This window comes from Scomber scombrus, chromosome 18, assembly GCF_963691925.1.
Source record: "Scomber scombrus chromosome 18, fScoSco1.1, whole genome shotgun sequence".
NCBI lineage: Eukaryota > Metazoa > Chordata > Actinopteri > Scombriformes > Scombridae > Scomber > Scomber scombrus.
The window spans coordinates 28,609,570-28,626,456 of NC_084987.1; the positions used below are offsets into that span (position 1 = coordinate 28,609,570).

Consider the following 16,887-nt stretch of genomic DNA (forward strand, 5'->3'; position numbering starts at 1 on the left):
TCCCAGGCAAGCCGAGAGCGTGTCCTGGGTCTTCCCCGGGGTCTCCTATCGGTGGGACGTGCCCTGAACACCGGCACGAACCGATCCAGTGAGAGTTGGAGGTCGCGGTCTGATGAAGCCAACAGGACCACATCATCTGCAAAAAGCAGTGACCCAATCCAGAGGTCACCAAACCGGAAACCCTCAACGCCCTGGCTGCGCCTAGAAATCCTGTCCATAAAAATTATGAACAGGATCGGTGACAAAGGGCAGCCCTGGCGGAGTCCAACCCCCACCGGAAACGAGTCCGACTTACTACCAGCTATCCAGAAGCTCTTCGAAGCTGTCCGGAAGTCGTTCTCCATGGCCTCACCAAACTCCTCCCATGTCCGGGTTTTTGCCTCAGCGACCGCCGCAGCCGCCCCCCGCTTGGCCTGCCGGTACCTGCCTGCTGCCTCCGGTTTCCCACAGGCCAAAAAGGCCCTATAGGACTCCTTCTTCAGCTTGACGGCATCCCTCACCGCCGGTGTCCACCAGCGGGTTCGGGTATTGCCGCCACGACAGGCACCGACCACCTTGCGGCCACAAGACCAGTCGGCAGCCTCGACAATGGAGGCACGGAACATGGCCCACTCGGACTCAATGTCCCTCGCCTCCCCCGGTAGATGGTCAAAGTTCTCCCGGAGGTGGGAATTGAAGCTCTCTCTGACAGGAGACTCTGCCAGACGTTCCCAGCAGACCCTCACAATGCGTTTAGGTCTGCCAGGTCTGACCGGCATCCTCCCCCACCATCGGAGCCAACTCACCACCAGGTGGTGATCAGTTGACAGGTCCGCCCCTCTCTTTGCCCGAGTGTCCAAGACATGCGGCCGCAAGTCCGACGACACGACTACAAAGTCAATCATCGAACTGCGGCCTAGGGTGTCCTGGTGCCAAGTGCACATATGGACACCCTTATGCTTGAACATGGTGTTCATTATGGACAATCTGTGACGAGCACAGAAGTCCAATAACAGAACACCGCTCGGGTTCAGATTGGGGGGGCCGTTCCTCCCAATCACACCCTTCCAGGTCTCACTGTCGCCGCCGACGTGAGCGTTGAAGTCCCCCAGCAGAATGATGGAATCCCCAGAGGGACTACTTTCCAGCACCCCCTCCAAGGAGTCCAGAAAGGGTGTATACTGTTTGGGCCATAGGCACAAACAGCAGTCCCCCCACCCGAAGGCGGAGGGAGGCAGGCTACCCTTTCATCCACTGGGTAATAAGTATTGCCACCCCTGCCCGGCGCCTTTCACCAACGGCAACTCCAGAGTGGACTAGAGTCCAACCCCTCTCGAGAAGACTGGTTCTAGAGCCCTTGCTATGCGTCTAGCCGGAACTTCTCAACCTCGCGCACCAGCTCAGGCTCCTTCCCCGCCAGAGAGGTGACATTCCACATCCCTAGAGCTAGCTTCTGCAGCCGAGGATCGGACCGCCAAGGTCCCCGCCTTTGGCCGCTGCCCAGCACACATCGCACCCTACCCCTTTGGCCCCTCCTGCGGGTGGTGGGTCCACTGGAAGGGGGTCCCATGTTTCCTCTTCGGGCTGTGCCCGGCCGGGCCCCATGGGTGCAGGCCCGGCCACCAGGCGCTCGCCATCGATCCCCACCCCCAGGCCTGGCTCCAGGGGGGGGCCCGGTGACCCGCGTCCGGGGAAGGGAAACCAAGGGGTCATCATAAGGGGTTTTGTGAGCTACGCTTTGTCTGGTCCCTCCCCCCGGACCTGTTTGCCTTGGGTGACCCTACCAGGGGCATAAAGCCCCCGACAACGGAATTCCTGGGGTCATTGGGACACGCAAACCCCTCCATTGAGTCCTATTACAAGAATGTAATAATCAGTTGTATATATAGAACACCAGGGTCTAATATGGAGTTATTCAAAGACTGGATTGAGGAATCTTTTTCAAGGATGAATCAAAAAATTATTTTCATCTGTGGCGATTTCAATATTGACCTTTTAAATCCTAATAAGCATAATATGACTGATGAATTCATCAACACTATGTACAGCATGAGCCTTTATCCAAAAGTCACCAAACCTAGTAGAATTACATCACACAGTTCCACATTGATCGACAACATATTCACTAATGACATTGAAAATAATACTGTGAGTGGATTATTAGTCATCGACATTAGCGACCACCTACCAGTTTTTACAGTGTATGATGGCAAGTTTAAAGGAGATCATTCCAATACAAGACCAATATATAGACGATTGAGGACTGAGGAAAATATGAATGCATTTAAAAATGACTTATTAATGCAAAACTGGGATGATATATATAAGAATAATGATGTTGACAATGCATATGAAACATTTCTTCGGATATTCACATCACTATATAACAAAAATTGTCCAGTTAAACGATACAGCAAGAAACATAAATATACAGATCGGCCGTGGATCACTAAGGGATTACAAAATGCCTGTAAAAAGAAAAATACTCTGTATAGAGAATTTATAAAACAGAAAACTATAGAGGCAGAGATTAAATATAAAAAGTATAAAAATAAGCTAACCAATATCATTAGAGCGAGCAGGAAGGAATACTATCATGGAATATTAATTAACAATATAAACAATATTAAAGGAATACGGGATTTATTAAATAATATAATCAAAAATAGCTCTAGGCAATGTTACCCACAGTATTTTATAGATAACAACATTAAGAAAGACAACATGGACGACATTGTAAATAGTTTTAATAAGTTCTTCGTAAATGTTGGACCAAACCTGGCAGAAAAAATCCCAGATCCATGCCCATCTCAGGATTGGAATGACAGTATTATAGATAGGAATCAAAACTCAATGTTCCTCACAGCAGTGGAAGAAAAGGAAATAATTGATATTGTAAAAAGTTGTAAACATAAAACATCTACTGACTATGATAATATTGACATGAATATTGTAAAAAGAGTCATTGAGGGGATTTCAAAGCCATTAACTTTCATCTGTAATTTGTCATTCCAAACCGGTAAATTTCCAAACAAAATGAAAATAGCAAAAGTTGTGCCGCTGTATAAAACTGGGGATAGACACCACTTCACAAACTACAGGCCTGTTTCTTTACTACCACAATTCTCAAAAATTCTAGAAAAAATATTTAACAATAGATTAGACAAGTTCCTGGATAAACATAAAATTCTCACTGACAGTCAATATGGATTCAGATCTAACAGCTCAACATCACTGGCATTAATGGAGTCAGTTGAGGAAATTGCAAATGCTATAGATCATAAACTGTACACAATTGGAATATTCATTGACCTCAAAAAAGCTTTTGACACAATCAATCATGACATATTAATCAATAAACTGGAATGGTATGGGATCAGGGGGATAGTTTTACACTGGGTGAAGAGTTATTTACAGAACAGGAAACAGTTTGTAAAGTTGGGGGACTGTACTTCATCATGCTTGGACATTGCTTGTGGTGTCCCCCAGGGGTCAGTATTGGGTCCAAAACTGTTCATTTTATACATAAACGACATCTGCAGGGTTTCGAAGTTATTAAAATTAGTTTTATTTGCTGACGATACAAATATTTTTTGTTCAGGGGGGAATTTACAAGATCTTCTAGAGATGCTTGCAATAGAGCTGTCTAAAATAAAGATATGGTTTGATAGAAACAAATTGTCATTAAATCTCAATAAAACAAAAGTCATGCTATTTGGGAATTGTAAAAGTAATATGGATATACAAGTAGATCTCTGTCAAAAAGGGAAGCTTTTAAAAACAAAATGTTATTATTATTATTATTGTTCACAATTCCCCACTTTTTTTGAGCAATCGCGTCTTCTGACTCGAGGCCCCATTACATACTGAGTGGCTTTTGCAAAAGTTGAAACCTGTACTATATTTCTGTATTTTATTTTTAGATTTATTTTCTTGTTAAAAGAGAATTTGTTAATAAGTTGGAAAAAAGTTTAGTTTGGACTTAAACTGTAGAATAGAAAAAAAATTCCATGAAAAGCATATAAAAGTTTGGCTAAATACTGTTTTTCTGACCACCAGGTGGAGAGGTGAAAGTGAGACAGTTGGATTGGCTGCAGCATGACCTTTGTAAAGGTAATACATACTTACTTTTTTGCAGTAACTATCTGGAGTACTGGTCAGGATACAAGAAGATACACAAAACTGACATGTTGTCTGAGAGCTGTCATGTTCACAGACACAATTATATTGAATGCAATATAAATGTGTCCTTCTGGTCTTGAAAAAGATTCCAGTCACTAAGTGCCACACCAAACATTGCCAAATGTAATTTTGGCAACTATGATACATGTATGAACAAGTTTTAAATATCTTCAATTCTGGACTTTTAAATAGTCCAGAATTTAATCAAGTTTGTACATGAACAAAGTGTATTCACAAAGCCCTTATGCATCTCGATAATAAACTGGACTGGTCAGCAACACTCTATAGAAAGGGGCAGAGCCGGCTCTACTTCCTTAGGAGGCTGGGGTCCTTCACCATCTGCAGCAAACTCCTCCTGATGTTATACCAGTCTGTCATGGCCAGTGTCCTATTCTATGCTGTGGTGTGCTGGGGAGGCAGCACTAGGAAGACTTTAACCAGACAGAGGAGTATGTTCAGCAACGTCATGCTCAACGGCCAGGTTGAGGAGGTCCTTTGTCCCCAGGGCCACACTGTAGGGGATTTGTACAGCTTTTTTTTCTTTTTTCTTACTTTTGAACAGACTGACTATATAACCTGACTTAATATTGGCTACTAGATGCCTTAATTTTCTTCTAGATCAATAAGTATTTATCTTATCTTATCTTATGACCAAAGTATCTAAAGCTTTATCAATATATCAAGCTTTTATCAATTTATGTTAAGGGGAAATTAGAGTTGGGTGTTTCAGTCAATGGGATGACAATCAAATGTGAGTCTGGGAGACCCAGCGAGAAGAGAAATCTGCACCCTCACTATCAAGGTCTGAGCTTCACAACACAGGTTTGTGAAAGTGTGTGCCATGGAACGAAAAAAGGAGATTTCTGAGGACCTTAGAGGAGCAGTTGCTGATACTAACCAAACTGTAGGAAAACATCTCTAAAAAGTTTGGATCCCACCAGTCAATTGTCAGGCAGATTATGTACAAATGGAAGACATCCAACACTATTGTTACCCTCCTCAGGAGTGGTCGATTAACAAAGAGCACACCATGCACACCACATGCTGTCTAGACCAACAACCTTCTTGTCTTTATTATTTTTCTGTGAATATTATGAGAAGAGATTTAATAGAGCAGTAATATTGGTGACAGGCCAATGAGGTTACATTTAACAAGTGATTTGAGATCGTTAACAACAAATGATCTGTGTGTGTTTCTCCACTGGACATGCTCATTTTAATGAATAAATTCATTTATAATCCCTGTGTATCTTATAACTTCACTGATATCTCATGTTCTGCGCATCATAACCACTTTTTGATCAGCTGTCATTGTTGAGAGGAATAAAGACAAAAACGGGATGACCGGGGGAATCCTGAGTGACATCATGCGCTCCCATAAGGAAACCCCTCTGCCCCGCTGGCACCTCCCACTCAAACACCTTTTATTTTTTTAAACATTTCATTGACAAAAAAACCATAGACTGTATATAAAATGGACGTAACTACCGTAACGTCACCCATTGGTTTGTGGACTGCTGCTTGGAAGCGAATAGTTTCGGATCTGGGCAGCGCCCAGGATCTACTTATATGGGCATCCGGATGAGCAAGAGGCGCTCCTCCTTAACCTGTGAACCAATCAACCTGTCAATCACGACGTAGCAAAGCCCTAATGCATACCCTGCTTTATCGTCAAATATAAAATCAGGGAGGCCAAAATTTCACAAATGAACATCATACTGCATTGAAAAAGGCTTTAAACTTGCGATTGAGACCATAAACACATTTTGAAAACGTTTACTGAGGTTATAAATCAAGTGAGAAGTTGGTGTATTCTCCATTGACTTGTATAGAGACGGAAGTCCTTTTGACACCAAAACGGTCGCCCCCTGGTGGCCTTTTGATAGAATGCAGTTTTAAGTTACTTCCGCGTTGGCATCATTTCAGAGGACCGGAACTCCCCACCTGCAAAAAACAAGAGCTTTGGTTACATGAAGTATGTCACTTGCCTTCGTCTCCTTCGTCTGTTTTTTTTTAACCAGACACATGACTCCAAGCGCCAGACACACGAGCGACCCCACAGTGTCTACAGTAAACTACATCATGCAACCAAACTGCCGTCCCAAAAAGGCCATTTCTAGAATATTACCAAAAATATCCGAAATAAAGCAACATCTACACTTTTTCTTAACATAGATCATCTAGACACAGTGTAATTACTAGTTCCGCTGTAACAGATATTTTATATATTCAGTACAAATATTGTTTTAAAACCCTAATTTACAACCCTACTTTAAGCTTTCTATAAGCACCAAGTTAAAGGTTTAAAGGTCAATATTTTAAAGCAGGAGACATATAGAGTCTTCATACTGACATACAGTTGAAACCAGAAGTTTCTGGTACACTGTATAAAAAGACACATAACCTTTTTTTTCTCACTGTCTGACTTTATATCAGACGAAACTTTTCCTGTTTTTAGTCAGTTAGGATTACCAAAATTATTTATATTTGCTAAATGCCAGAATAATAAGAAAGATAATTTTTTAGACAATTTTTTATTACCTTCTTCAAAGTCAGAAGTTTACATACATTTCATTAGTATTTGGTAGCATTGCCTTTAAACTGTATGACTTGGGTCAAACGTTTTGGGTATTCTTCCACAAGCTTCTCACAATAGTTTGCTGGAATTTTGGCCCATTCCTCCTGACAGAACTGGTGTAACTGAGTCAGGTTTGTAGGCCGACTTGCTCGCACACGCCTTTTCAGCTCTGCCCACACATTTTCTATAGGATTGAGATTAGGGCTTTGTGATGGCCACTCCAAAACATTGACTCTGTTGTCCTTAAGCCACTTTGTAACTAATTTGGCGGTATGCTTAGGGTCATTGTCCATTTGGAAGACCCATTTGCCCCCAAGCTTTAACTTCCTGGCTGATGTCTTGAGATGTTGCTTCAATATTTCTACACAATGTTCTTTCCTCATGATGCCATCTATTTTGTGAAGTGCACAAGTCCCTCCTGCAGCAAAACACCCCCACAACATGATGCTGCAACCCCCGTACTTCACAGTTGGGATGGTGTTCTCAGGCTTGCAAGCTTCCCCCTTTTTCCTCCAAATGTAACAATGGTCATTATGGCCAAACAGTTCAATTTTAGTTTCATCAGACCACAGGACATGTCTCCAAAAATGAAGGTCTTTGTCCCCGTGTGCATTTGCAAACTGTAATCTGGCTTTTTTTATGTCGCTTTTGGAGCAATGGCTTCTTCTTCGCTGAGTGGCCTTTCAGCCCATGTCTGTACAGGACTCGTTTCACTGTGGATGATGACACTCTCTTACCAGCTTCAGCCAGCATCTTCACAAGGTCTTTTGCTTTTGTTCTGGGGTTGATATGCACATTTCGAACCAATGCACGTTCGTCTCCGGGACACAGAACCCGTCTCCTTCCTGAGGGGTATGATGTGATGAGTCTTATCGCTAATTATTTCGTCCCGGAGCCAAAATACACAGACAGGATCTATGTATAAATGACACAAAGAGCTAAAACTTGGGGTCTTTTTTATACTGTCTATATTGCTGACCCTTGCAGAAAAGTTTCGACCCCCTCCCTCGGTGGAGTGAGTTTCAACCAATCCGCTTCTTTCTGCCCCCAACATGTACTCACGTTCTTCGCACCCTCTTTCACCTCAACTTGAACTCATGTTCTTGGCGCCTATCCTAAAGACGCCCTAAAACACCTTTTATGGCTATTCCTTCCGTTTCTATGCTAGCAGGTGTTTTGCTATAGGGGGGTTTTGGATTACATCATTCTAAGCCTCAAGTTCTGTACTTTTCCACTTACTAGGTGCTGCCCCCTATCCTCCACAGCTGGTATTAGCTGTGTGGGCAATGTTCATCACAGATTTCTTTGAGTACAATATTACACAATTACTCTTATTACTGCATTCTTTTCTATAGTACTAATAATAATAATTATATAAAAGTGTGGTATATATAATCACATATATTGTGGTTTTCATGCTTCTTTGATTATAAGGTACTTATTCACTCACTAAATGCAGAATCACATACACCTTCTTCGTTTAACATAATGCCTTCAAATTTGAACATCTTCAGCAAATAATAGTCAACAATCAAGTACCCTTTTAGCAGATACAACATTGCTCATTGTTAGTAATTATCACCAAATTTTACACTACAGATGGCTGGACATTCCCATGGTGTTTATACTTGCGTATAATTGTTTGAACAGATGAACGTGGCACCTTCAGGCATCTGTACCCAAGGATGGCCTTCAGGCATATTGTACCCAAGGATGAACCATACTTGTGGAAGTCCACAATTCTCTTCCTGATATCTTGGCTGATTTCTTTTGATTTCCCCAGGATGTCACACGCACAGGAAGCAGTGGGTTTGAGGTGTGCCTTAAAATACATCCACAGGTGTGCCTCTTATTAACTCAAATGTTGTCAATTAACCTATCAGGAGCTTCCAAACCCATCACATCATCATCTGGGCTTTCCCAAATTGTTTAAAGGCATAGTAATCTTAGTGTATGTAAACTTCTGACTTTGAAGAAAGTAATAAAAAATTGTCTAAAAAATGTTCCCTCTCATTATTCTGGCATTTAGCAAATATAAATAATGTTTGTAATCCTAACTGACCTAAAACAGGAAAAGGTTTGTCTGATTTCGTCTGAAAAAAAAGGTTATATGTCTTTTTATACAGTGTATGTAAACTTCTGGTTTCAACTGTATATACTCTCAGGTACTATAGCAGTTGCCTTGTTTTTACCATATTATATTTTTATAATTTAGCTTTCTTGGTCTATTCTGTATACAGGCCATTCTACTGCATTGGTACAAACTTCTGTCCCCCACCAAAAAAACTAATTTAAAAAGCATTTAAGTTTATAAATCTTAGATGTTAACAAAGATCCTTTTTTAGTTTTATATATATGAAATCATCATTTCTAGGTACTTTCTATTGCTAAAATATATATTTTACATTTAATTTGTAATTAGGAAATTTGATGTAAAAAATGTTGTCCCCAATTTTGATGTCACTAGATAAACAGTGAACATTTTAGTCTGTGGACTGAGACTGATTTTAGCCACACACCTATATTAATGATCACGAAGTATGTCTGCCCCCCCCTCTTTCTCATGGCTGCATGTGGAGCAGAGCAAGGCCTTTTACTTCAGCTTGAGTGTATGCTGCTGTCTGAACAAGAACAACCACAATCTGACCATAAAATATGTCTGTTTTTTCCATTTTGTCCATACGTTTACTCTTTGTAGATGCTGATGTGGAATTTAACTGGACAGAAGAGGAAGTAGTGGAAGTGTATAACAACACTAGCTTCATCATTGCTTCTGATGGTAAGTTATTGGGCTGAAATAGAACCATGACAACGTGAAATGATGGATACAAAAGTTAAATTGGCTTCATTGAGGGCCATATTAGTCTTTCTGTTTTTATATGACTGACAAGCATAGGGAAATAATGCGTCCAACCAGGCTTAATGCTTGGTGCTGCCGTAAAAAGATTAACTTGCAACGTGTTTCAATTGGGAAACTCATTCTCAAAAAATGTAACAAGCCATGATTTGTTTTTATGATGTTACAGATTTTTGTAGTTGATGTCACCAGTTGGTTGTTAGCTCTGTCATTGAACCTTTATCAATTCAAATACATTCTTTATAAATTGACTTGCAATGTTTAGAAAACCTACTAAATACATTTTTACTGTTTGAGGATGATTTTATTTACCTTAATTTTAAGATAAAGCATTAAATCCCATATATTTATTGAATGAATGAACAAGCTTACCAATTCGTCCGAACAGATGTTCACAAACATTCCATAATCATGACGATAGGCATCTCCAATACAAAGTCAGATTAGTGAGAAGCATTGTTATTAACCATGCATCTTTCGACATTGAGAAAAAGATTGCATTTATCCTTGAAACAAAAAATCACATTGCAGCTCTTATTCAAACTTTTCAAATATGATCATTTGATGCACAGAATTTGACAAAAAAAGTAGAATGAATACTTACATTTTTTGTGTGTGTCTGTCGCCAGTCTGCTATGATGATGATCTTACAGATGGCCTTTTCCGAACCCTGTACCGACTCTGCAATAACTTTCTTCACAACTGCACAATCCTTATCTCAATAGAGAAAAGGTAAGGAGAAAACCAATGTGATGTGAAAACTATGGTTAGTGTCTGGGTAGGCTTAGGGAAAGATCCTGGTTTGCATTAAAAAAAAAAAATAATTAAAGTTAGATTACCTTCATCATTATGGTTACAATAATAACCATGTGGTTAAGGTTACAGAGACAATCATAGTGCTAAGTGCTGACATGCAGTTGGAAATGAATAGTGATCTCCCATGTTGAAATCCAATATTTAGTTGATCCATCCATTTACCCATACCTCTTCCCTACACAAACTTTCACTATAATAATGACATTTTATTTCCTCTGTTGGGATCAGGTGGGTACACATTTGATTATCAGTAATAATTTATACTTATCAAAGATAAGTATAAATGATCAAAGAAAGAAATTATTAATATTAATTAATAAACAGGGTACCACCCGGAAACCGGGACCAATAAACAAACACTAGAGCAGTCTCATGCAATAAATAGTTCACTTACAGCTGCCAAAATCAGGGACGTTAGCACCCACAAGTGGATGGTGAGGGATTGAGTCTGAGCTATGACCCCCTCAATCAGCCACATACCACAATAAATGCGCACAATAATGACAAAGAAGCTTCTCTTTGAAACCAGGTCAGCTGTGGCTCAGGGGATAGAGCGGTTGTCCACCAATTGAGAGATTGGTTGTTTGATTTCCGGCTCCTCCAGTCCACGTCAATGGTGTTCTTGGGCAAGATACTTAACCCACATGTCCAATGGATGATAACAAAGGGCAGAGTGGCGCTGTGTCCCACACTATTTAACCGCCAGATGTGTAAAAGAGGTGTGTGTGGCCAGTTTAATGTGCGCTACAGTAAGAAATTTTTTTTTTTTTTTTTTTAAGTGGTTAATTAGTGGTCAAAGTTGTCAACATTCAATTTTAGTGCTTAATTTTCCTCCACGTTTGCTGCTCTGCCTGTCTGTGCTTTCTGATGCCATCCGTCATGTTGTCTGTCAGTTTATTAATTGTTAGGGACCGAGCCGAAAGGCAAGAGGGCGAGGACTCCAGAGAGGAGTCCTGCCCATTTTTTTAAAAATTGTTTTTATTCTACAGCCTCTTTGAGCCTTAATTTGACCCCCAACCTGCTCCAAAACTCACCAAATTTGGAACGCACATCAGGTCTGGCGAAAAATTCGATAAAATGGAAAAACAAACAACGTTGAACTCTCTAGCGCCACCTAGAAACATTAAAACGGCCACTACGCCTGATAGGAATGTCGTAGAAAGATCAGACCAAAACTAATTTTTTTGTCTTATCAAGACTGTTGGACTTGAGCTCTCTTTACTTGCTAATCTTACACTATGTGTGAGCTCAGCCTGCTTGTTCATTTAATAAAGAAATAGGAGAAGATATTCGGTCTCAACACGCTATTTTATTTAGCAGTAAATGAATAAACCGTACAGAGCCAGTTCACGAACTCTGACTGACTATGCTTTCCCTGACCCAGTCTTATACACAATACAGAATGTTTATGCAATGTGTGAGGTGTTGTCTTCTCCTGATTGGCTGTTGATCTGACTCCATCCTCCACCTTCTCACATTCCAGGATATGTGACTTTCAAGTGACCTCCTTAAACAACGTCCAGGGTAGTGTGATAGTGTGTGACTTCCATGTGACCTCCTTTCTCTGAAACTACAGAATCACAAGACATCCTGTATCTATACCTACAGAGCGGGGGTTTAAGGGTTACTTCTGCATCATGTTTTACAAAAGGTTGTAGTGTCTGGATTGCCCCCATCCTGTGACAACTTGAGAAGTCATGTCTTTGTCTTGTATATCTTCCAAAAGCAGATGTTTACTTAGGTTAAAGGTTAAAAGCCAGCCATAAAGGACAGGCCAGAGGCTACCTCTCCAAACTGAGCATTTATTAAAAGCTAGTCATAAATGAGGGGTCAAGGCTGTGTCTCCAAATTGACCATCTGTCTAGAAGGTGGAGTTTTGCTTTAGGAACTATACATAGTGTTGACACCGATCTCCTTGTAATAAAATATACAAGTGAGACGTGTTGGCGGTGGTTTCCTTCTTCATCAACACATCAAGAATCTACCTATTAGAGGGTCACGTGACGCAATGCGGGAGACGGCTGCTAGTTAGGGAACTCCGCATCGCTCTGCTACTTTTATTCTTTTTTTACCATATATTACCAGCAAAATAGCACTGGGTACGCTTAATAAAGAAGGTGAGATCGGTAACATGTCAAAAGTCTCGAAGTCATCGGCCTGTGGAGATATTAAAAGGCATTTACGCTCGCAAGGACATGATGCTACACTGGATCAAGATGGCGGTGAGGACACCGGGGCCACAGGTGATCCGCAGGCCCGCGACATCGGCCAGGATATTGGGAATATCTACACAGCATTGACGAAGATTTCCAGTGAGCTGGAGGGATTGGCAGAGATACGCCGTACCACAGCGTCAGTGGAGTCTAAGCTGTCCACGCTAATTACGAGGATAGATGAAGTAGAGAAGCGAGTGGAGTATCTTGAAGCGGCCGAGACTGAGAGGGAGGCTAACCCGTTAGCTACCAAGACGGACATCCACCTGCTCTGGGAAAAAATTGAAGATATGGAGAACCGCTCGAGACGCAATAACGTTCACTTTATTGGGATTCCAGAGGGTAAAGAAGGAAGAGATGCGGTTAAATTTCTGGAGGAGCTGCTCCCGGACATGCTGGATATAGAGGGGAAACACGAGATTGAACGGGCACACAGAGCCGGCCAGCAGCCGTGTCCGGGTGACAGACCCCGGCCCATACTGGCCAAATTTCTGAGGTCATCGGACAGGGATTTGGTGCTACGAGCGGCGAGGATTAAAGGCAAACTGAGTTGGGGAAACATCAACATCATGCTTTTCCCAGATTATTCCAAGGCCACGCAGATGAAGCGTGACAAGTTTAAGGAGAGTAAGAAAAAGCTGCATGAACGGGAGCTGAGCTTCAGGATGCTGTATCCTGCTAAACTGAAGATTGACACCAAAGATGGACCTAAGACTTTTGAATGCCCGAAGAAGGCGATGGCCTTCATAGACGCTATGGTGTGAGTAGATGACGATGAGGCCCCTTGTTTTCCTCTTTATTTTTTATGTCTCTAGTTTGCCATGGATGCTGTGAACATTTATTTAAAGATACTGGTGTGGACTAGCTCACAGTGGCAGAGCCTGTGAGGCTGCTACGATGTGAGTGTATGGCGGTAAAGCCCACATTTTTATTTATTTTTTATTTTTTATTTACCTCGCCATGGATGCTTTTGATCAGAAATGTAAAGACACTGATAAGAAATAACTCACAGCAGCGGAGCCTGTGCGGCGACTAGGGTGTGAGTAGGTGGCAGTAAAGCCCATTTCGTTTGGCCCTTTTTTTTTTTTTTTTTTTTTTCTTTTCCCTTCCCGCCATGGATGTGGTTGACCTGCATTATAAAGAGACATTGGTTTGAACTAACTTCTAGTAGCAGAGCCTGCGAGGCCAGACTAGCGGAGCCTCGTGGACGATTCACGGACCGACGGATTTCCGTAGGATGGACAAGAGGGGGTGGGGGGCTGTGCACAGTTCAAGTTCAGATGCACGAACTGGGTTCTGTGAGTATGAGGGGGTTCGGGTGTTAAGTTGTCACTACCGTTTATTTAAAATGTGCCTAAGGATTGGTTGTACTGCAACCCTGTATGGACAGTTACAGTATGTCAGATAATTTAAGTTGTATGCGTATCTCCACATGGAATGTTAATGGGCTGGGGAACCCTATTAAGAGGAAAAAGGTCATGAACAGTCTTAAAAGCAACAAATATGATGTGGTGTTTTTACAAGAAACACATATGTCTCCACAGGAGTCTGATAAGCTCTGTGTAGGATGGGTGGGGCATGTGTTTTATAGTGCAGGTTCCAGTAAGAGTAAGGGGGTTATCATACTGATTAACAGAAATTTACAATTTAAGTGTCTTAAACAAATTAAAGATACATTAGGAAGAATTGTTATTGTACTGGCTGAAATACAGGGGTTAAAACTAATTTTGGCTAATATTTATGCACCCAATGGGGATGATCGGACATTTTTTACAGACCTGGAGGGGAAGTTACAAGCAGGGGGAAATCATGAGGTAGTCCTAGGGGGGGACTTTAATTTACTGATGGACCCGGTCCTTGACCATAGTGGGACAACAGTGTGTAGGACTCCTAGGGCCTCCCTGACACTACAGAGGATTTGTAAAACATGGGGATTGATGGATATATGGAGAATGTTGAACCCTGCTGGTAGAGATTACACTTTTTTTTTCATCAATGCATAAGACTTTTTCTAGAATAGATTTTTTCTTAGTATCCAAATCGTTAGTTTCCTCTGTTACAGGATGTTCAATAGGGAGTATTGTAATCTCTGATCATGCTTGGGTGTGTTTAAATCTGATACCTCAGAGTGAAAGAAGAAGTTCTTATAGATGGCGCCTTAACTCGTCTATTTTACAGGAACCAGCAACTGTAGATTGGTTAAGGTCGGAGATAAAAAATTATTTAGAGATTAATTCCACCTCGGTTCTTATGATAGGCAAACAGATTCTTCTCAGGAATTGGAAAACAGAGGGGGTGCCGCCTTTCCGAGAATGGACTGCAGAGATGGCAAGAGTTGCAGCTTTCGAAAAAATTTCATACAAACGGTCGGGAAGAATGAATGTGTATACTAAAAAGTGGGGCAAATACCTGTCCTCTCTGGAGGACTACTGACCTGGGAGGTACCATGCGGGAGTGTTGAGCGAGGTGGTGGCTGTATAAATCTATGTGGGGAGAATACGCATATTTGAACTGTGTTCATGTCTGGACTGCTGCTGCAGAGGAAGCTTGATAGAGTCTACCAACGTATTTATTTATTTGTTTTTTTTTATCTTTGTGTTTTGTTTTTTTTTTTTGCTTTCCCCTTGTTTTCTCTGCCTATTGCATACAATGTATTTGTGTTAACAACCAAGGGTGACTGTGTGGGTAGTGACAACAGGTTTGTCGGGTTAGGGGAGGGGGGGTTAAGTATTTGTGATAAGTATATTGCTCTGTAATGTTTTAAAAGAAATCAATAAAAACTGTTAATCACAAAAAAAGAATCTACCTATTAAATTACACTTCAAGGTCAACTGTCTTCAGTACTTTTCTACTGTCATTTAGGGTGCATTCATATTACACAACACACATAATGTTTCAAACTGTCATACATTGCACCACATTATCATATGAAACAAACAATAGTGTAATTAATCCCATTAGCTGATACTTTAGCATTTTTCAATTCATAGCATATATTTACAAGACCTACAAATTACACGCTGAAACCCCTGACCTAAATCCAACAGGAAGTGCACAATTTGCTGTTACATGTGGGATTTTCAATGATTCTTAGCCTCTTCCATGCGGCCCCACATGTGCACCATGTTCCTCTCCCATTCAATCCTGGCTCTGCCTTCTCTCTGTTGGTCATGCTGTGTGGCTCATTTGTGCTCTACAGTAGTCCAGATTAATTTGTGGTCTTAGTGTGCCACCCAGTGGAGAAAACTGATAATAACTGATGATACCTGATAAGGAAAAGGTGCCTCAGTTTTCTGTTTCTAGTTCAAGTTTATTGACTGTATTATTTTTTTAGATATCTGTGCAGTCTGTCAACTATTTCACTGACATTGCTATCAAAGTCTAGATCAAACACGAATTACATGAGCATGAACTACAAACATATCTACAGGTTTCACTGGAAATAAGTTCCTCTCCTGTTTGACTCATCAAAGTGTTGGAGGTTCATTTCAGTTGCTCAGTCTAAATGTCTACACAGACAGATAGAGGGAGAGTGTGTGTGTGTGTGTGTGTGTGTGTGTGTGTGTGTGTGTGTGTGTGTGTGTGTGTGTGTGTGTGTGTGTGTGTGTGTGTGAGTGTGTGTGTATATGTTTGTGTGAGTGTGTGTTTGTGTGTGAGTGTTTGTAACGTATATCTACTTATTGCAGTGTCCGATAAATGCCCGGGTCTGAATGCATCTAAATGCACCTGACGGAAACCTTTCCGCTTTGCCACGGCCCAATGTGCACAAGGGGGCGAGGTCCCACCCAACCCTGCTCGCAGCTTTAATCTAGCATTATTGTTGTTGCTTTTGTGCATGGCTTTTTATAATGTGTCTATTGTCTATGTCCCACTTGCTTGTGGCCTGCTAGTTTGTTATTGTGTCTTGTGTAATCAATTTTGTTGATGTTGGTTTTACTGCTTAATGTTGTTCTTGTTTTTGTCTGTAGCAACTGTCTGCTGTTTGAGCTGAGTCTTTGTTAGCTTGTGTGTATGTGTGGATTTTTGCATTGTTTTCTGCTTTTTAATCTTTATTTAGATTTAGTCTTCTTATTTTTTAATGTATTACTTGTATGCTTAAAACTAAATCGTTTTATATTCTTTTAGGGTGACTACTTAACATCAGTCCAGGGACAGCAGATGTAAAATAGCCTTTTGGCTAATTCTCGCATGTTTACCTTTGTCAAAATGTTTTATTAATATGCATTGTCCATGTTCATTAAACCTTTAAATTAATAAATAAA

At 41.1% G+C, this 16,887-nt stretch overlaps 1 protein-coding gene across 1 annotated transcript in view; it reads left to right on the forward strand.

The window, feature by feature from the left end:
• mettl22 (methyltransferase 22, Kin17 lysine) overlaps nt 1–16,887 on the forward strand; it is an 88,487-nt gene that overhangs the window by 54,217 nt on the left and 17,383 nt on the right. Inside the window, 3 exon segments of the mRNA XM_062439380.1 lie at nt 4,039–4,092; nt 9,438–9,518; nt 10,226–10,328. Coding sequence (XP_062295364.1) covers nt 4,039–4,092; nt 9,438–9,518; nt 10,226–10,328 — 238 coding nt within the window.